This window comes from Meriones unguiculatus, chromosome 19 (assembly GCF_030254825.1).
Source record: "Meriones unguiculatus strain TT.TT164.6M chromosome 19, Bangor_MerUng_6.1, whole genome shotgun sequence".
Lineage (NCBI taxonomy): Eukaryota > Metazoa > Chordata > Mammalia > Rodentia > Muridae > Meriones > Meriones unguiculatus.
Genome location: NC_083366.1, coordinates 40,886,231 through 40,908,038, shown reverse-complemented (window position 1 = coordinate 40,908,038; position 21,808 = coordinate 40,886,231). Strand labels below are relative to the sequence as shown.

The 21,808-nt window shown below is 45.1% G+C and overlaps 3 protein-coding genes and 1 pseudogene across 4 annotated transcripts in view; 2 read left to right on the top strand and 2 right to left on the bottom strand.

The window, feature by feature from the left end:
• The window catches only part of Scgn (secretagogin, EF-hand calcium binding protein), a 39,456-nt gene extending 38,815 nt beyond the window's left edge, over positions 1-641 (top strand). For both annotated transcript variants that reach the window (XM_021642855.2, XM_021642854.2), the window contains one exon: positions 71-641. In XM_021642855.2, coding sequence (XP_021498530.1) covers positions 71-199 — 129 coding nt within the window. In that variant the 3' untranslated portion in view covers positions 200-641. The remainder of the gene's footprint in view (positions 1-70) is intronic.
• An 8,499-nt stretch (positions 642-9,140) lies between these two features.
• LOC110551951 (small ribosomal subunit protein eS6-like) lies at positions 9,141-12,117 on the bottom strand (annotated as a pseudogene).
• Positions 12,118-18,123: 6,006 nt separating this feature from the next.
• Positions 18,124-18,520, bottom strand: LOC110544974 (histone H2A type 1-H). The gene has a single exon (XM_021630736.2). The coding sequence runs from the start codon at positions 18,514-18,516 to the stop codon at positions 18,124-18,126; it is 393 nt and encodes a 130-aa protein (XP_021486411.2). The 5' UTR covers positions 18,517-18,520.
• Positions 18,521-18,812: 292 nt separating this feature from the next.
• On the top strand, positions 18,813-19,241 carry LOC110544975 (histone H2B type 1-A). Its single transcript, XM_021630738.2, has one exon. The coding sequence runs from the start codon at positions 18,813-18,815 to the stop codon at positions 19,194-19,196; it is 384 nt and encodes a 127-aa protein (XP_021486413.1). The 3' UTR covers positions 19,197-19,241.
• Positions 19,242-21,808: the final 2,567 nt, after the last annotated feature.

Below are 21,808 nucleotides of genomic sequence, written 5' to 3'. Positions count from 1 at the left end.
CTCAAAGAGGGCACTGGAGTCTGGGACTGCCACTGGCCTTCTGAATGACCATGGCTTCTCTCGTCCTCAGCCCAGCATCAGCGGTGTGGACCTTGATAAGTTCCGGGAGATTCTGCTTCGCCATTGTGATGTAAACAAGGATGGGAAGATCCAGAAGTCTGAGCTGGCACTGTGTCTTGGACTGAAAATAAACCCTTGATCCCCAACTGCTCTGCTCTCTGCTTATACGTCTGTGCTCTTGCTGTGAGAAGTGTGTTTTTGCTTTGCTCTTGGGGACCCAGTCCATGGACCTTCTTACTGATGGTGTGGTACTCTTTGGCAGAGGGAGGGGCCCCACCTTGCTGCCTCCAGAGGCAGTCACGATCCTGTCCCATAGGAAGCTCCCATACAGCTTCTTCTGTGTTCTCTCCTTGACCTTGGCTTATCTCCTCTGGAGACTCAGTTTACCTGCTGGTCCTCCTCTGTTCAGCCTTCCCTATCACCTTGTGGTGGCTAGGGAGAGCCCCATCTACCGCCTCCTGTTTGTCCTTAAGCTTGCTGCTCAGTTAGAGTGTCCCCTGTGCCATGCTGTCACTTCTACAAATATGTCTTCACGTGGAAATAAATCTGTAGTCAAGAATAAAGACGTGCTTGAGTTGTAAGCTTTGTAATGTCTTCATGGTTTTTGGAGGAGGCTTAACGGAAACTGAGGGGAATCATCCTGAAATAGTTACTGGCTGTAGAGAGCTAGCGATAGCCAGTCCCAAATTATTTTTTTTGGGTGGGGGGATGGGAAGAGCAGAACATCCTGGATCAGGCTTCACTGTTTTGATTCTTTTTTGAGGCAATGTCTCCAGGGGGTTGCTGGCCAGCAGCCAGCCTAGCTTCATGGCTGCGCTCCAAGTAGAACGAGAGACCCTGTATCAAAAAAACAAGGTGGAAAGGCATAGAAGAAGGAATCTGATGCTGACCTCTGGCCTGCGCATGCCCATGTACCCACAAGAGCACACACACAGAAACAGTAAGTCATCATGGTTAGTGTGAAGACTGTATTATTTGCCAAGCTACTGTGTGAGCATTTCATAAGTTTAATGTGCCACACAAGCCTTACGTGCGATAGGGACAGTGAAAAGACTGACTTTGACCTACCGCCATATGGTTCCTTCGCTCCATTCCTGATTCAAAAAACCTGGCTCCCCTGCAGCCAGCCAGCAGCAAGTTCCTCACTGGTCTGGACATTAAACATTTCTCCTGGCTGTGAGTCCGGACTTGATATGCTTGCGGTCACCTCAGAATTCATTCTTGTGTTTAACTCATTTGGCTTCTATGCATATTTTTTATTCCCATTCTAAAAGGGTAGCGAGTCTCTCCGGCTTCTTCTTGAGACTCACAGTTAGCACCAGGAATCTGGGATGAGAGGATATACATGCACCTATGCATGGCAAAGAGAAATGAGAGAACAAGGAGACTCAAATATCACCAACTCAGCCATCATCACAGCAAAGTTGTCGTCATCATCTCAGAATTTATTCTGCTCCTATTTAACTCACTTCTGATTCTTATTCCCAAATTTGAAAGAATAGTGAGGTTTTCCAGATTCCCCATGACACTTGCATTTAATGCAAGAAACCCAGGGACAGCCGGAACATGCCCTGTGCAGACGCTGCAGAAAGGGGCTGTCCGTCTTGCTGGAAAACTTCATTCTTAGCAAAGGAGGGGTTGTGCTGAAGGTGCCATTATAGTGTCTGTTTTACAAACTAGAACATTTGGGATGAAAGACAGTAAATGGATGTCTAAGGTCTCTTAGCTGGAAAGTGACCCAGCTCACCTCTAGCTTTTGACCCAGGGCTCAAGTGACTTTGACATAACGGCTTAAACATTCTCTGCTTTCAATCAAGGGGTAATTGTGGTATGTTTTAAACAGTAGTAACTGTTAGCTCAGGCAGGGACGATCATGGAGCAAACTGAGATACTCCAGGGGCGGGCGAAGGCTGAGAGTCTAAGGAACACATTCTATAATAAAGAAAAGTTGATCCAGGATTAGTGGTGCAGTAGCTGAGGTAGGGGGATTGCAAGTTCAAGGCCTGCCTGGGCCATGTAACAAGTTGAAGCTCAGTTCTAGAAACTTAAGAACATTATGTCTCAAGATACAATTAAAGATAGGGCTGAAGATGTAGCTCAGCAGTCAAAGAGTTGTCTAGCATATGTGAGGGCCTGGGTTCCCTACCACAAAAAGAAAACGGGCAACCAACCAACCGAACAAGAGCATGTTAATGCAGCATTTAAACGAGTCGCAATGTACAAAAACCCAGCCTGAAAAGTGTATCACCAGGTTATATAAATACAGGGTCAGTGTTCTTGACTTTTGTTTCAGATTCTGGTGAGGTAGGTTTGCCTTTGGTGGCAGGTGCTGATGGTGAAATTTTAATTTTAGGAAACAACTTTGTGTTTCCTGGTTTCTTTCTTTTTACGAAAAAGATTTGCATTTATTATTGTGTGTGAGAGAGAGTAAGATAAAGAGAGGGAGACAGAATTTGTGCACATGGAGCAGCGCCCACAGCAGTCAGGAGAGGGCATCAGATTCCCTGGATGTTAAAGGTGTTAAGGCGTCTCAGCCTCCTGAGGTGGGTGCTGAGAACGGAGCTCCTCTGGTAGAGCAGTATGAGTGCCTAACTGCTGAGCCATCTTTGCAGCGCTCTCTACTTACTTGTTAGTCACCAAATTACTAATTTTGCAGACCCCATTGTCCTATTGCCTTGGTCTACATAAATCTTCCACAATTTTCTGTTTCAAAAGCTTTAAAGTTTAGTTTGCTGAGAAGATACAGAGGGAGAAGAGACTCAGGGGAGGAGAAAGCAGTGGACCTTGGAGAAGTAGGAGGGTAAGCTGAGTTCCTTCTTTCCAAGTAGAACAAAAGAGATGGTCCTGGCTTGGAATAACAGAGTAAGCTCCTTAGGCCTCAGAGCACTGGAATCACAGCTTCATCAAAGTACACTACAGAAACTGCACAGTTTTAGAGAGAAACCCCGGATGCTCCCTGTTCTCATGAAGATTCTTTGTGTTCCAAGTATGACCAAGAAGCACTAGAAGACGCAAACATTATCATCCCCATCGTTCCCATCTCGCCACCACCACAATCAGCAGCAATATCATTTTCAACATTATCACCACCGGCAGCAGTCCCGTCAGCACCACAGTCAACAGACACCATTAGCAGCAGCAGCACCATCATTAACAGCACCATTAGTGTCCACTGTCATCACCAGTAGCATCAACATCATCACCATCACAAGCGTCATTAACATCAGCATTAGCGTCATTACAGCAGCAGTAGCAATAATACCCTCATTTTAATCATCATCATCGTTTTCTATCCAAATGTGACTCCCGCTTTAACCAAGACACTGAAGAATCATTTTTCTTTATCTAGTTTGTGGAGTACAGGCAGAACAATTGAGTGACAGAATGTTGAACGCGGGGTGGTGGCGAGTCAGTTGTGTTGTAAATCCTCCCTCGGCGTCATTTACAAATCTGTGTCACTCTGAGTCAGCACTGTTCACTTCATGTGCGATTATAGTAATCCTGGAGCAAATGTTAGTACTGTAATGATGTAGCTTTGCAGAGCGACCATCTGAGAGCCATTCTCAGCTGCTACATCAGGATCACAGCATTTGTGTACTTCCAAATTACTCCAGAGATGGGAAAGGCAGCATTTGCTCAGTCATCAAAGAGGGCAGCCTGCAATTAGATTATGCATGCTGTCAGCAGGGGGCTGGCAGGCCTACCTCACATGCCGGAGGGCTGAGGATGACCTTTAACAGATGCAGAGTCTCAGCATAGAAACCCTCGAGACTGGGGGAGATAATGAGGTACGTTTTGCAGCCAGCTGATTCATGTTTTTCTCTGCTTTATAAACATGGGGAAAGGGTGTGTGTGTGTGTGTGTGTGTGTGTGGCTGGTTGGGGTGGGGGGCTTCCAGATGTCATTATTCCGATCTCTTAAAGGAATCAAAAGAGTCAGAATCATTTGTATTTGGTGTTCCCAGAGGTCAATTGAAATCACACACTTTTGCTAGTCCTCTGACCATTTTGTAAATATCCATCTGCTTTTTAAATTTTTTTCTTGACCCCAAGATTTTTGTCTGACACTTTTTGGGTAAACAGATTGATCACAGCTAATGCAAAGCTTTGGGTAATCCAATGAGTGTGTAGCCTCAGGAAAGGCTCACCTACAGGTCTGGTCTACTTGTTACAATTGGTTCAGCCTCTTCCTCTCCCACCCCCATCCCTGACAGCAAGCTAAACAACACTAAACCTTTGATTCAGGAAACTTGTATACTCTGTATAATGTGGTCTCTTATTAAATTTTAGGAGAAAATGTTATTCTGGGAGTTCAGAAAAGGTGAATGACTCCAATGATGTAAAATGATGGTGCCAGGATCTCTGCTGAAAAGCATAGGTACTGTCCTAAATGTGCTCAATGTAGTCTATTCATTTACTTCTTTATTGCAGTTATGGGAATGCAACCCACGGCTCCAAGTGCTAGGCAAGGGCTCTACTACTGATATCATCAGTAAAAAAAAGACCACTTTCCTTTCAGCACTCTCCTCTCTGTATGATCTTTCCAGGAGCATGCCTGCCATACCTTATGTACTGCGTTTCAATAAATGTTATCTCTGTGTGTTTGGTTCTGACTCTCCTAAACTCTCTGATTCCACCAGGCAGGAAAGTCACATCCAGCATGTGCTGGTTAGTTTTTGTCAACATGTTGTAGGTGACGGTTAATATTCACTATGATATATCTTCTGGTAAAGCTTGCTGTTAATCCTAAACAGCTGTATAACCAAATCACCACACAGAGACTGGGTTTATTTAATTAACCTAGAACACAATGCTGGGCAATAGTTACTCCATCCTAAACCTCCAAGCCCTCATAGTTTCCTAACATTTAGATTTTACCCATTATACTTGCTTTTTGTGAAATCTTAGGTCTGGTTCATTCTCCATGTCGTTCCAAGATCTCTCTTTGGCCCTGCTCTCCTAGCCCTGCCCCCCTCCCGCCCTTTTGCCTCTCACTCTTTTCCTGTCCTCTGGCTCCTCCCCTCTCCCCCCCCCTACTCCTTCTCTATTGCTCAACATTGTGGCTGGGTGTTTTATTTTGGACACTTATACAAAGTTGAGAGAGGTGATGCTTAGAATAAGTATCACAATGCAATGTCCGGATTGAAACCGGAAAGTGGGGGGGAGAAATCAGCATTCGAATGAACAAGGGTAAGGTGTATACATTTCAAAAGAACATTATACCAATATCAACATAACTCAATCCAGAGTCAGTTGGAAAGAAAAGGTAGCATCAAGTGAGGACTGGCCTTAGACTGGCTTGTAGACATGTCTACTGAGGGCATTTTCTTGATTAACGATTATTGTGGGAGGATCCAGCACATTGAGGGCTGGGTCACTGCTGGGCAGGTGGTTCTATAAGAAAGCGAAGTGAGCAAACTATGGAGATCAGGCATCCTCACAGTTTCTTCTGCCCTGAGTTCCTGCGTTGGCCTCTCTCAGTGATAGACTATAAATAAACTCTTTTTTTCCCCAAGGTTACTTTTGATCAGCGTTTAATCACTCCTTCCACCATTCATCCCAATTCATGGATTTGCCTTTCAGGATGTTTGGAGGTGACCAAGAGCAGTTGAACCAGGGAAGGAGGAGCAAATCAAAATTCTCAGGATAGGTCCCGGAAAGCCACCATTCACATTCTAATCTCCAAGCCTTTGTCAATAGCAAAAAGGAAACAGCCTTTGGATTTGCTTCAGTTGTCCTTGAACTATGGGATTAAGCAGTTTAGAGAAGGGAAAACAGGTAAGTAGTGACTAGAAGTTAGGTTTTAGGTTTAGTGGCTCATGCCTGCAATCCCAGCACTGGGGAAGCTGAGGATTGCTGTGAGTTTAAAGCATGAACTATGTAGAAAGTTCCAGGCCAGTCTGAACTACCCAATAAGACCCTGGTTTAAAAAATAGAAACACAAAGAAGAGAAAAAATAAAGAAAGAAAATAAAGAGATAGATAGGTAGATAGATAGATAGATAGATAGATAGATAGGTAGATAGATAGATAGATAGATAGATAGTACTACCCAGAGAATCACTAAATGAAATGAGTTTTGATATTTCCTTGGCGTTTTCTAGAATCCCCATATATATGACTGTCAATGGTGAGAAGACAGAGACAGTTTCACACTGCTGACTTTTAGGAACCTTGACTCAGGTCAAACTGGATGTGGTAGGTTGAATTCAACATCCCCCATAATTTCAGGCTTTTTTTTTTTTTTTTTTTTGGTACCCAGTTGGTGATGCTGTTTGGGGAGCTTTGGGGAGGGGTGGCCTTGTTGGAGGAAGTACGGCTCTGGAAATGGACTTGGAGAGTTTAAAGATGCTGTTTCTAGTTTGCTTTGAGCTTTGTGCTTCAAGATGTGAGCTCCCTGCTTGCTATTCCAGCAGCATGCCTGCTGCTTGTTCATTGTGATGGACTCCTTATTCCCTGGAACAACAACCCAAATAAACCCTTCCTTCTGTGAATTGCCTTGGTCATGATCTATTGCAGCAACAGAAAACTAGCTAATTCACTGGGGTTAATAGCTTTGACACTGATAAGAATTTCACAATTATTTGATTTTTAATAAAACACACTTATTTAAAATTTTTACGTAAAACATTTTAGATTGTTATTATTATTTTTAATTTTGTGGGTGCCCACAATTTAAACTTTCTGAGGCAGTGCAGAGAGACAGACGACAGAAAGAGACCGGAGTTTGACCTTCAACAAAATTAGTGTGCACAGTGAGGGGCCACTTCTCTCCAGCAGGTAATTGAGGGGTGTGCCAGGGGAAAAATCCTGACTCCGATTGTTTATAGGGGTGGGCTGAGGGGTTTAGCGATGAGGAAATTGTTGCAGCCATAGGGGGCTACGTGCAGTTTCCTGTTCCCTCTTTCCTCGAATTGATCTGCGCCAGGCAAAGACAGATAATTTGGGCAGACAGGCTATCTCTACAAATTTTCCTTCTGGGATGGCCAATAATGACAGATCATGGTCATCTTTCATCTCCTAGGAATCCTGTTCTACCAATGAGGCGCGCTATTATACAAGAGCACAAGTCCCCACAGAAATGAGAGGTGTCTCATGCCCTGGAGATGGAGTTCCAGGCAGTTGTGAGCTCCCTTGCCTGGGTTCTAGGAAGAGCGCTCAGGACCTTTATAAGGTCTTTTAACTGCTGAGCCATCATGGCAACCTCAGTTTGACATGTTATTAAAGGTATTTTAAGATCTGTTTTTATTTGTATTTGTATAGTGCCTACAGAAGCCTCAAGTGGGCGGCAGATCTGGAGCCACAGAGAGTAGTTAGCCTCCAAGTGGGTGCTGGGCACCAAGCCTGGGTCCTTTGTACAAGCAGTTAAGTCTTAACCGCTGATCCATCTCTCCGGCTCGACAAGTATATTTTATTATCAGCTTACAGGTGAAAGTTAAGACACACCCAAGAGTACTCTCTTAGGGAAAGTCACGCAAAGTGAGGTGTGCACACAGGCTGGTCCACTGTCTTGGTGACATCGTTGTATACCTTCGGATGGCTCTGGTTATACCTCAAAGATTGGCAAAAAACCCACTTTTTTTCTCTCTTTTGATAAGAAAGACATTGGAGGTTGCTTGAGAGATGCCTCGGACGGAATTATTATCTGATAAAGTGAGACAAAACCCACCAGAATCTCACAGGGGTTTAGAACATGTCCTTTTCCTGTAAATAGGGTTTCTTGTGATGTTACAGTAGCCTTGAAGGCGTATTTACTATTTCCTTCTGTTGGAGAGACCGGCTCTCTGGCCTGGGTGGAGAACCTAAAACTCCACCAGGGTGGAAGCTCCTAGGGCAGGGATTTCCAGAGATAAGATTTGCGGAATTTCAAGTCCTGATCTTGGGGCGCTCAGGGATTGGTGGGCTTTTCCTGATCAGGGATTTGTCAGTTCTCCTGCCCAGAGATTGGTGGGTTTTAATGAAAAGCTCAAGGATTGGTCCGTTCTCCTGCTCAGGGATTGGTGGGGTTTTGTCCAGCTTTTTCACCTCAAATTTGCATAACCCGGGATGGGTTCTGCTGAGGGGCTGGAGATGACCGTTACAGAGGTGGCTTGCTGGAGCTTCCTCAGGCAGGGGTCTGGCCGCTCTTCAGAGTCCAAAATGTACAAAGCGTCCACTGTGAAGGCAGCAGGGTAGCAGGAAAGGTTGTCATCGTGGACAGCTCCCCTGCTGGCGTCAGTAGGCTATTCTGAGGCCAGAGAGTTGTCCCATTCCCATAGCGGCAGGCTGAGGCAGGAAGAGTCACTATGGACAGCTCCGGCGCCATCTTGTCTCCTGTCAGCAGATTCCCAAGGGTGGGAAGGAGAGGCTGAGAGGCCTGAGGCGGGAAGGAGGGGTTAGCAGCAGTTCACTCGAAGTTTTTCGTGGGCCCCTGCTCAAGGGCTGCACACAGCTCTTGGGTGGAGGATTGTATTCAGCACAGCTAGTGTTGGGGGGCAGTGGCCCCACCATGGCTTGTGGGGCAGCAGGAAGGCGGGGGTGGGTGGGCCACCATCTGTGCCATGGCCTGGGGGGTCTGCCGAGGCTTGGGGTGCTATCTCCACTGCCGCAGGTGATGGCAGCCTGAGGCAGCTACCACATTGCCACAGCAGCTGGCCGATTTGACCTGTCTCTGCTGCCCAGGGGGCTCTCATGGCTGAGGTAGGCCCACTGCTGTTGCCGCTGCATTCTCTGCTGCAGCAACAAAAGACCTGCAATAAAGGTGGTTTTCCAGCCCAAGACTGCGGGAGGATGGTTCATCGGTGGCTGGCTGCCATGCTAGAGTAGTTCAGACGGCATGGCTTTTCTATTTTGCTCTTCCCCACTTTCCTCTTCCAGGCAGCTGTTTGATAGTTACAGCTTGCCTGCTCTGGAGTGTTGTTTTTGTTTGCTTTTTAACTATAAGAAAACTGTCCTGACATCGATTATTTCCTCCTCCTCCTCTTCTTCAACTTCTTTGTTTGTTCTTAAGCTTTATTAACGAGACATAGGAATCTTGAGAGGGGTCTCCACTTTTTCTGAGAAAAAAAAATTGTTTTTCAAAGTATCATTTATTTGTTCACCCTTAAAGATTTATTTTTTGATTGGACTCAGAAGTAAAAGCTCTCTTGGCAATCTGTTCTTGGCACCTTTCTTTGGCTTCCTTCATTCTCTTGGCCAAAAGATTAGCGTACTCTGCAGCCTCCTCGTTTTTCTCAGGACACTGTTTCTTCAGAGCAATATGTCGGTATACGAGACACTGAATCCTGGGCGCTTTGGTCCTGGGCTTCTTACCTTCCTTGTTTAAGGGTTTTCTGACAATATGTTGACAGACATCATATTCTTTAGAGAGATTAAAGAGCTTTTGGGTCCTTCTAGCGCTTTTAGGTCCCAGCCAACGAGACACAGTAGTGTTGGTCGGTCCAGGAATACCCTTCTCTCCTTTTTTCACAATAACCAAGTGGAGAACACTCAGATAGGCATCCACAATTCATCCACGAACGGACTTGGGCTTCCTCTTTCCAGTCTCTGGTCCATAGCACCCTGCCCTGGGGCAAAACGCCTTGCTTCATGGGAAAACCTTGTCTGTCATTCGCACCACTGATCGGACCATAGAACCCTTCCACTCTTCACCCAGGCCATCAACAGCTACTTCAGAACGTATGAAGCTTTTTTTCTTTTTTTTTTTTTTTGGTAACAATGAGAAACCTAAAAAAACCTACAAGTTTCTGACTGGAAAAGAGGAGAGGCTTGAAAGCTGATAACAAAGTGTTGGTGTTTTTGCTACACTTATACTGAAAGGCTTCAAGCAGATCCACTGAGTGATGGGCTACTCTTCCTTTCCGTGTTCCCCAGATTCTCCTGGCCTTCCCATCCTGCCTCACCATTAGGGCCGTAACTCACTCCCAAGAGTTGTGAGAAATGCTCAGTCCAAGGCGCAAGAGAATGCCGAGTTTCCAGCACAATGTTCAATGATTATACACAAGATGTGATTATAAGAATCCCAAAGGGAAATCATATCAGATTGAGCTTTTTGTGGTTCTACATCATGCCTGCTGCCTGTCCACCAACTTGATGTGAAAGTTAAGTTTGGCGCTTTAAAAAAAAAAAAAAAGACATTGTCCTTCAAGGGGACACAGCATGTATTTCCAAATGAGAGGATGTGACAGTCAGGTCTGCCTTGCTTCCCATCTGGGTCAGGGCGTAGAATAACAGACTGGTTATGAATTCATATCGTGAAGTCTGCCTGGTAGGTGCCTGAGGAGGTTCATAATTTATTTTCTTCACAAACTTTCCACGACAACACATTTTACAGACAAGAAATGAAGTGAAAACTGACTTTAGAAAGCTCACTTCTGATCACCTGTCCTGAGGGGAGAAAACCAAACACATTTTTACGTAAAACGTTTATTTTAGGACTATATATAATTGGCAGCAACCCCTTTCTGAAGCCCTAAATGTCCAGTGGTGAGGAAATTGCCACATAGCAGGTGGGGACCAAGGTTATCTGTGGGATGCAGGCATCCCAGAAGGAGTGGTTTCAAAGCTGTCATCAAAGGAAGATGCTTGCCGTGGGGAAGACAGTCTTGAGTTTATATATATATATATATATATATATATATATATATATATACACACATTAGGGCTGGAGAGATGCTCAGGGATTAAGAGCACTGGCTGTTCCTTCAGAGGGCCTGTCAATTTCCAGCCCCTACACAGCAGCTCCCTACAGCTTGTGACTCCAGCCCACGGGAATACAATGCTCTCTTCTGGCTTCTGCAGGTACAAGGTACCCGTGTGTTACACAGACATCCGTGCAGCTAAAAGACCCACACCCCGCCTCTGAGATAAAGGTATCGGACGGGTCTGATGCTCTTTGGGTGGATGACACCTAAATGAACATCAGTACAAAGTCCCAATTTATTTCTAATATCAGAGATCAGACCTCTACTCTTACCTGATGCGTCTAAAACAAAAAGGGGGAACTGTAGAGAGCTGCGTAATGCCGCGCCTTAAAGATGGAGCTGGTTTCCGCCTTCCACCTTCCCGATGGTGAGTGCTCTCTGTCACGAACAACTCCACATTTGGCTAAGGTCGAGGATCTGGCTTGCTTCCATGTATGTGGACCTATCTGCATTGCCCACGTGGCATGCTGAGGTTGGCTACCCAGAGGCTATTTAAGCTGCGGGCTGGCTTTCCCCAGGGTCAGATGATTGTTCAAGGTTCCTGAATAAACTGCATTGAAAAAAAAAGAAAAAAAGAAAAAGTAGGCCCTCGACATCAAGTTTTTGCTTTTTCAGCAAATCTCCCTCTGGCAATTATAGGTAATCCAGGGCATTCCCTAAGCTTTCCTGGTTATGGAAACCATCGGATGCACTTTTTATTAGCATTCCTCCTCTGTGGAGGCTCTTCTACAAGAGATCAAGATCAGCCTGTTATTTTTTTTACAGGATTAGGAAGCCAGGAATTCTATGACCTAACAAATTTGGGAAATGCTGATTCAAAGACAAACAATAAAAGTCTCCCAAAGCATTCACAGTCTACTGGTGAAGTGGCACCTCTTGGTATTCATACCTTTGGGGCATCCCGTTTCCATGTACAATGGTGGCTTGGTTGGACTGGAAGCATAGTCTGCCACCTCAGAGATGAATTTAGGAAAGATCCAAAGCTCCCACCTTTGCCACACTGTCTCATTTTGTTGGAGTGTTTGCCCTGGGGAAACCAGTTGCATGTTGGTATCAGCACTAGAGAGACCCAGATAGCTGGAATGGAAGCTCTTTCACAGCCACACCTGTGAGATTAGAAACAGATCTCCAGGCAATCAACACGTGAACAAGCGGCAGCCCAAGCAGACAGTGTGATTTTGACCGCAGGAAAGACCCTAAGCCAAATCACTCAGAAGAGCTGTCTCTAAATTCTTGAGATAATGAGTTTGCTGTTAAGGTTACCAATAAAGCAGCTTGGAACTCCCAGTGTGAAAGATGATGGAGAACTGGGGAAATCCAGAGACACCTACCTGGCTGAACAAGACATGTTCTCTGCGTTTTCTGCACCTTTCCCATCCCGACACTGCTTTCAGGCATAGCTGTAGTAATCACTACTCCCTCAATAGAGCTTTGTAATTCTTATATTGTATCTCCAGAACATCAACTAGAAACTAACAAAGAATCCCCCCTCAGCAAAGGAGGTCAGCATTGAGTGGATGACTTTTTGGTGAGGGGGTACTGTTGTAAGATTCTGAGGTGTACCCATTTCTATACCCAAGAAAGCTCAGTACCCCCACCAAGTCTGGATACTTGAAAATGTCTCTAGATGTTACAGTTGTTCGGTGGGGATCATAATTGCCCTGGGCTGATGATCGCTGCTCTAGGTGACAAAAATAATGACACATTTACTCATGGCATTGACTTGATCTTAACATCCATGTGAGGTAGGATATGGAGATGAAATAGTTGGTCCAAACCTGTTGGGGTGACTTTCCTTCACATTGTGTGAAGTTGTTGTGTCTCTGTATCTTCGACTGTTAATTCTGTACAAGCAGGGAGCTAAATGCTCAGGATTTGGGCGTTGTAATTTCTATGGCCCATCACTGACGTCCTATTTGTAACAGCTCTCAAAGCCTTAGGCAACCAAAGAGATGTATCATGTGTTGTCCCATTGCAGACTGGTAAAAGAGTTGACGACAAATATAATCTGGGACAGGAACTGAAGGGCAGAGCTTCTGGGGGAGAAAGAGAGAGAGAGACTCTGGGAAAGAAAACAAACGTAGAAGACTCAGGTGCAGACCTGGAAGAGGACAGATGGACGGGAACAGGAGCAGAGAGGTAGCCACACGTTATAAGGTGAGAATAGTTGGGCTAAGTCTAGACGGTGGCTGGGAAGCTGCCCCAGCGAAAGGCCTAAGCTTTAAACTCTATAAAAGCCTCTGCGTCATATATACCTCAGGCCGATCTGCAAAACCCTTCCTCTATAGAAACCACTCAGTGAAAAGTGGGCAAGGTAGGTTCTTAACCAGGCCTGTCTGAAACCGATTCAGGGTCTGTGTGGAATTTGTGCGTGGTCTGTGAAGCTGTGTCTTTCCAGCTCACGGAGGCTGAGGCTAGAATATAGCTTTAAACCTTGAGCACTGAAATCTCTTTTTCTTTCTAGACCCACTCAATAAGCTGGGCAATATTTGGCTCCTCAACTTCTCCAGCATCAGTGCAGAGATTGGGTAACGATAGCACAGCTTTTTCACACGCAGCGCCTGCTGGGCTCCCTCTGGTGTCAGCTGCGATGATATTTGACTTCAAAGGAGTGTGTGGGTAACCACATTTCAAATTACCAGGGAATTTGATCATTGGTACACACACACACACACACACACACACACACACCACCACCACCCATACAAACATATACACAATATACACACCACACACCACACAATATAAATATTCAACTGCTTTGTAAGACTGTTATAGTCAGAATTTATAAATATTCTAGAAAAGGCTTACTGTAGCTTATATTTTCTAATAATGAAAAGCAATTATAGTGGAATTGTTATTTGTATCTTTAAAAAAATTAATAATTATGTGATATGAAGAGAACCCAGATTACTGTTTAAAATTTTGAATAGACCCAAATAGATATTTTGTAAGATAGCAGTAACTGGTACATGTGTATACACACGCACACACATACACACACAAACATATAAATCACACATACTACAAATACACCACATATACAAATATATAAACTATGCACACAAAATACACACATGCACACATACCCACACAAACTACACACACATCTCCCCCACAACACACATATACACAAACATCATGCCATTTATACCCATCACACACATCATACACAGACCACACACACATCACACACAGACCACACACCACACACTCATCACACATAGACCACACACACAAACCATATACCACATGCTTATGCACACACAAATATCACACACTCATATACACACAGATAACACCATATACTCACACACCATATACTCATACATACAGCACACATTAACATACCACACACTTACACACACACACCACAACACCCTACACATATATTACAAACACCTTACTCATCACACACACACACATCACACATCACAGACACACACCACACACACACATACCACATACACATTAAGTCTCACTCTGCTCAAAAGAAATGCAAGTTTGCAAACTCTAGAGCTTTGCTCTACCCACTAAGCAACAGTCACTGAAACGGAATTAGAGTTTCTGAAGGAAGGTGCTTTGCTGTCTGTCTTTCATTCCCCTTTTTCTCTCAGGATCACCCATGTTAAGTTAGTGTTATTACAGAGCCATTTTGCACACTGCGTGGTTAGGGAGGGTCTCCCTAAGCTTCCCACACAGGCCTTGAATGTCTGATCCTCCCCCATTAGCTCTGGAGCTGCAGGGATAGAGGCCGTAAGGATGAGGTCAGACCCTGTTGTCGACCTTTGTGTGTGAAAGAGGGAGGGAGAAGAAGCAAGAGAAGGAAGTGAAGGTTAAATATGATCAAGGTGTGTGATACACATATGGAATGCCACAATTAACTTAATTAAAAATTAAACATCTTAGTTTTTAAAACTTAGAAAATAGTGCTGGGATGAAGTTCAGTGCTTGCACAGCACGTCTGAAACCTTGAGAATGGTGCCATGCACAGAAAAGTAAATCAGAAAATAAACTGTATCTGTTCAAAAGAAGAAGAAGGAAAAAGAAAAAATGAAATGTATTAGGTCACATAAGGATGAAGAGAGGCCATTGACCAGTGCTTGGTGTCCAGACCCTCGGGAGTTCAACTGAGACCTAAAGGGGTGGGGGTGGGGGATGGAAAAAAATGGGCAGACACAGAGACACGAAGAAGGAAGCCAAGTCTGATTAAGGCCTCATTTATTAGAAATTTTTACCCAAGGAAGAAGGCAGGAAAAGGGGGAAGGCTTACTTACTGCTGTGGGAGATAGCAAGAGTGCTTTCATGGCTTGAATATTGCACCTGCAAGATACCATAAGGATGTTTTCTTAAGATATCTCACGGATGCTCTAAAACGAACAGACAGATGTCCTCACAAATCTATCACCCATGATTTAGGGTCCTAGGCAACTCTTTCACTAAATAGCTTTAGGTCTCCACTAAATTGACCTTTGCTCATTCTTTGGCTTTGGCTTCAGTAAATAGCTTTGGCCCCCGGCAGCTTGGTAACCTTAAGGAGGGTTGTTGAGCCAAAACCACTATGCTTCAAAGAATCAGGATGAGAGGCAGGAGGATCTCTGTGAGTCTGAGGCCAGCCTGGTCTACAAAGTGAGTTCAGGACAGCCAAGGCTACACAGGGAAACCCTGTCTCGAAAAGTTTTAAAAACATAAATAAATAAATAAATAAATAATCTTTTTGCTTAGTGTTGGTGGTGCATGCCTTTAATACCAGCACTCGAGAGGCAGAAGCAGGCAGATTTGAGGCTAGCCTGGTCTACAGAGTGAGTTCTGGGACAACCAAGGCTACACACACACATACACACACACACACACACACACACACACACACAAAATCCTGTTTTGAAAAAAAAAAAAAACAAGAAAAAAAAAGAATCAAGATTAAAAAAAAAAAACCATTCTGGTTTCATCCCACTAATCACTGCTGTGCTTTCACTAGACTACAAACATCATGCTGGCTTTGGCTACTATTTCTGTGATCTCCTTGAAAGATTACTCTTCCTGCATCTGTCCCCACCTTCCTCCTTCTCTCCCCATTTCTTCTTCCTTCTTTCTTTGCCTTCTGGAATGTCCATGCACTGTGGTCAGCAGAAGCCATGTTTTATTATTAACATTTATATTGCTATGGTTTGTTCATTAACATACATATAATCAAAATGAGCTTGCTTGTATCTGAAGCTGTGTATCAGAATCTTTTAAAACACATTTTTAAACACACACACACACACACACACACCACGGAAGTTATAAAACACAACATGCCTTTGACTGTTCCTAATGGTTTATGGGTAAACCTGTGGCTGACTTCGGTAGGGCTGAATTACAGCTTCCCTTACAAGATAACAGGCATTTGACTAGAACTCTTGTTTGTGCAACAAGTCGTGCTAATTAAAAACTGGGTGGACAGATTCAGAGGGAGAACAAACTAAAGCAAGGCCATACAGGTGAGCACAGTGAAGATAAGACTGAGACAGTAGAAACCCAGTAACGGGGGGTCAGAGGTTTATGGTTTAGCTATTAACATGTAAGTTGTGCTTTATTGTGTTTTTAACATGCAAACACATGGTGGGGTAGTTATCTCTTTGTAAGAGATATTTTCACATTACACACTCTTCACAGAGGTGTCCATTTCTGCCTCTGAAATATTTCTACTTTTTAAAATAAAAATGCACTTTCTACCTTCCCCATAGTAAAGAATTAATACAACTTCCCAGAGACATTTATTATCAAATAATGATTTCACTAAATTATTTCCACTGCATAATATCCTTGATTTTAATATTACAAAACAAAGTATTAGAGTGGTGATCTTTTCCACACTTTTCTTACAAACCTCCTGGACCAACAAGTTTTAAGTGTGGAGTTTAAAAACAGGGCACAGCTGCCTTCCATTTTGATTCAACTAGTGTATTTCATTTAATGAGAATATATATATTACCATTACAAAGGGAGGAAATGGGACTTGTTTAGGAAATACTGGGCCAAAGCAACAGGCAAACCCATCAGGGCAAACTCCAAAGTCTGTATATCTATGCCCAATGATATCAAAAGAATTTATTAGATGACTCTTCATATTAGACCGTGACCCTAAGGTAAGCCCCATCAGCAGCTGAGTCTTGACAGTGTAAAGAGAAGACCGCTCTCTCTCAGCACCTCATCTCCCAAAATTGCTTTCCCTTCCTCTTATTTTTTAATTGTTATCCTAAGACATTGACCAAACACTCATTCTGCTTCTGTGATCTTATTTAATTGTTCTTTTTCAGAAAAAAAGAAAGAAAAGAAAAAGATAATGTCTCATGTAGCAGAAAAATCCCAAGTTCAGACAGTTGCGGTTTGTACAGCAGTTCTCAGATTGGCAAAGGAGGCCACTGTCACACAATGCTATAAAATAACCTTATTTTTTAACTTTTAGTGTGTGGCCACAAACACTAAAACTTTTGAAGTTTTGTCTGGTGGGGTCCTTCCCCGGTGGTCTTGAACTCCGAAGCAGGGTGTATGAACGATCTCACAGGAAATGAAACACCAGTAGAACCTTTACATACAGAATTGGCCAGCATAGACTATGAAGATGTCATAAGCCCCCCCCCCGCGCTTTTTTTTTTTTTTTTTTTTTTTTTTTTTTTTGGTTTTTACAAAATGAACATCAAATGGCTCTATTTTCCAACCAAAACTTTAAAAAAATTCCATTCCTGGATTTTTGAGAAATGATGACAATTGGGCTAGACAGATGACGGCTGCTGAAAACCCTTGCTGCTTTTGCCGAGGCTGAGTTCGGTTCCTAGCGCCCTCAGGGCGGCTCCCAATGCCTGGCAGCTCGTTCTAAGGGCCCCAGCGTCGTCTCTGGCTTCTGCGCGCTCTTGGTGCACATATCACCCAAGCGACAAACACTGACAAGGATCTTTAACACGTTGATAGGCCCTGCACTGCAGTCCTCAAACCTGACGAGAGCAACTCGGCATTCCCAACGTGCTTACGCTTTGACCAACGTTGCAGCTCACATCGTGCTGATAGTTCACTACAACGCTGGGAGTTTCCTAATGCGCTTTAGAGAAGATGCACAGCTGGGTCATCCTCTGGGACTTTCAGCTCGGGAGGTGAATTAGTGGCCTTTTGTTTTGGTGGCGCTTGCTCTGAAACAACCTTCACACGAACCACCTCATCTTAAAAACGTCAACAGCTGGGAGATGTACGGGCGAATAAAGCCTGGACTCGGGACTGGAATTATACCCGTCGCGGGGGTGGAGTGGGGGGAATCGACTGTCACGCCCAACTTTTTGTGAAAATGGAAGTGGCTCTGAAAAGAGCCTTTTGGCTTGAAGCTCTTGGCTGCCGTCGAGCGCTGAGTCACTTGCTCTGGCTCTTGTGGTGGCTCTCGGTCTTCTTGGGCAGCAGCACGGCCTGGATGTTGGGCAGGACGCCGCCCTGCGCGATGGTGACGCGGCCCAGCAGCTTGTTGAGCTCCTCGTCGTTGCGGATGGCCAGCTGCAGGTGGCGCGGGATGATGCGCGTCTTCTTGTTGTCGCGGGCCGCGTTGCCGGCCAGCTCCAGGATCTCGGCCGTCAGGTACTCCAGCACGGCCGCCAGGTACACCGGGGCGCCGGCGCCCACCCGCTCCGCGTAGTTGCCCTTGCGGAGAAGCCGGTGCACGCGGCCCACGGGGAACTGCAGCCCGGCCCGGGACGACCGGGTCTTGGCCTTGGCGCGGGCCTTGCCGCCCTGCTTGCCGCGTCCAGACATTACTCTAGGAAAGCGTCAAACAAAGGTGTAGGTGAGGCAGCGCTCATTTATAGTCTGACGGTAAGTCATACACGCCACCTGATTGGGCGACTAATGATGGACCAGCCAATCAAAAAGCGCTAACTGAATGTCCTTATTTGCATGGCCAGAGCACTTATTGTCCAATCAAATAACGCGTGTCCATACGTCATCAGAGGTCCTCGCCTATAAATGCCTCTGTACTCGGCGTCGAGTGCGCTGCTTCACAGCGGTTGGAACTCTTCTCAGCCGTTGGAGTGCAAGAAGTCATTCCCGCCATGCCAGAGGTGTCGGCCAAGGGCGCTACCATTTCCAAGAAGGGCTTCAAGAAGGCCGTGACCAAGACCCAGAAGAAGGAGGGCCGGAAACGGAAGAGATGCCGCAAGGAGAGCTACTCCATCTACATCTACAAGGTGCTGAAGCAGGTGCACCCGGACACCGGCATCTCCTCTAAGGCCATGAGCATCATGAACTCCTTCGTGACCGACATCTTCGAGCGCATCGCGGGCGAGGCGTCGCGCCTGGCGCACTACAACAAGCGCTCGACCATCACGTCGCGGGAGATCCAGACGGCCGTGCGCCTGCTGCTGCCCGGGGAGCTGGCCAAGCACGCCGTGTCCGAGGGCACCAAGGCCGTCACCAAGTACACCAGCTCCAAGTGAGCGCCCGGCCCGCGCCCACCCAAAGGCTCTTTTCAGAGCCACCCAGCCCTTCTCGGAAGAGAGCTGTGCTTACGTGTTGTAAACGGGTTTGCAATTGTGGTTTTCAGAAGACCACCCTTTGCCAAAGAGTGAGTGGAGCCCTGCAGCCGAGGGCTGCCTGTTCTGAAGTCTTTGGTATGGTGTGTGTGCCACGCGTTAGTTTGTGGGAATGCTGGTCGGGGTGGGTACCTTGCAGGCTCATGCTTCGTGGTGGAATGGTGGTCCGAGTCAACCGACAAACGGTAATAACGGTATTTTGTGCTGCTGCCAAGATGGCCGCTTGGGAAGCCTTGGGGTGACGCCGTCTCTGGTCGGAGCGTCTAGCTGCCCCGTCTTAAAGATCTTTGTTAATGTGAGCGCGCTTGATGGGTAAGCTATTACCCAGGGGTAGGGGCATCTGCCGGGGGAAAGCAGCCAGAGACGGCTTCTCCAAACCTGACAGAGCTTTTAGATCATGTACAGTCTGGCTGCAGTGATAGATGTTAACTGAATAGGCTGACGTAATTGCTACGGAACAAGCAAGGACAGGAAGGTTCGACCAGGAAGAGAGTCCTGCTCCACTGCACAGCAGTCCACCGGCCTCGGCTTTGGCCAGGCTGCTTACCCTAGTAGGTACGTTATACCTTTACAATATCTGAAGATAGCAATTGCTTTACTGCCTCCCATGGCTTTCCCAAACAGTGCCATTGAGTGGGTGCTGTCTGTTGCCGTGAAGAGACACTTTATCTTGTGGGTTCACTCACGCACTCCACTCATTCAGTGAGCAGATGGTAAGAGAGCAAATTTGAAGAATACGTTTTTGGAAAGGACCATAAGGAGAGCACTACTAAGTGGAGCTGTGTGTGACGCAGCTCCATATTAAGGGCCAGCGATGCCAGCTGCAGTGCAGTGTCCAGCGTCAACTTTAATAAATGGATAGACCCTCTGGCCCTGTTCCTTGGGGAAGGGTGTCTTAGTTAAGATTTCTATTGTTGTGATAAAACTCTTAGGAAATCGCAACTTTGGAAGAAAGGTGTTTCTTTCACATAAGTTTGTAGTTCATCATGAAAGGAATTCAGGGCAGGAATGAAAGAAAGGAACCTACCTGGAGGCAGGAACAGAAGCAGAAAACATGCGTGAGTGCTGTGTACTGGGTTGCTTAGCTTGTTTTCTTAAACAACCCAGAACCCGCAGCCCAGGATAGCACAGTACTCTGGGTCCTGCCACAGCAGTCACTAATCGAGAACACATCCCGCAAATTTGCATACACAGACCCATCTGATGGAAAACAAAAACAAAAAACAAAAAACCTAACAACCAATTGCTGTATATAACAAAATGAGTAAATTTTAAACTGTGCTTCTAAGTGAAAGAACAAGCCTGAAATTTTTACTAGTGTTTCATCTTCAGACACAACAGATTTGGAAGCTGTATAGACATTTGCTGTGGCAAGTGTTTTTATTATGGCAGCTGGGACCTCTGACTACAGACAGTGCGGCTTTCATACAGTCTACTCTCAGATGCCCTGTCTGTTACTTCTTCAGGCTCACAGCTTAAACACCCAGTGGTTTCCCTCATGGACAGCTCACTGTGAACAAAAGTATAAAGTTGTTTCCTAGGAATTAAAAAAAAAGTATTTTAAAAATTTATGTTTGTATGTATGAGTGGTATGCAGGTGTGTATGTTAGTGCAAGAGTTCTTAGAGGTCAAAGGCATCAGATCCCTTGATCTGGGTTAAATGTAGTTGTGAGACGCTGGTTGTGGCTTCTAGAAACTGAACTGGAGTCCTCTGGAAAAGAAGAAAACGCTTTTGACTACTGAGCTATTTCCACAGCCTTCCTATGATCTTTTTAAACTGCACATTTTATTTCAAACTAAGTTATTTAATGTAAAAAAAAAAGTATATGTGAAGAATATAGCTCTTTGGAAGAAAATATAATATAAACCAAGTCATTCTTTTGTTTTTTCTTTAATGTTGATCTGCTGTAGGAGAAAGAGTTTGGGTAATGAAGAGCGGATATTTCACTTAGAATCCTCTTAACTAAAATATGGGATTTCCTATACCCTCTCCTATTAGTTCTAAAGAACACAAATACCTTGTGAGAGAACCCTGTCATAGTGTGAGCCGAGCACAGATTATGAAGGGATGCAAACTGTTGGGTTCAGTTAGTGAATAAACTGTTGGTTTCCAACACAAGTGATTCGAAACAAGATTTTCTCATTCTTATTGGAATCTGCTTTGTAAGGAGACCTCAGTAAATATACAGTGTTCCCTCAGAATACTGGCACTGCAGCCAGGGCTCAGCAGCTCCGAAGGGGCTGACCTGCAAGACATAGTCCTTCTACATTGAAGGACATTGACATTGACATTGCCAACACAGAGAAAATCGGTTTCTCTGTTCCCATGGTAGGCTTCCCCAAACCTGTAGCTCTGGGCTCTAATGTGCTACATCTCTGGTGATGCTGATTACTAAGAGGGCAAGCCATGCCTTCATGCAGATCACCCCAGCCTGATTTACCTAGGATCTGAATTTTCCCCGAACAAGTAAGTCGAAATTCATTTGGATATTTAGAGATAAAGTCTGATCAGGAAG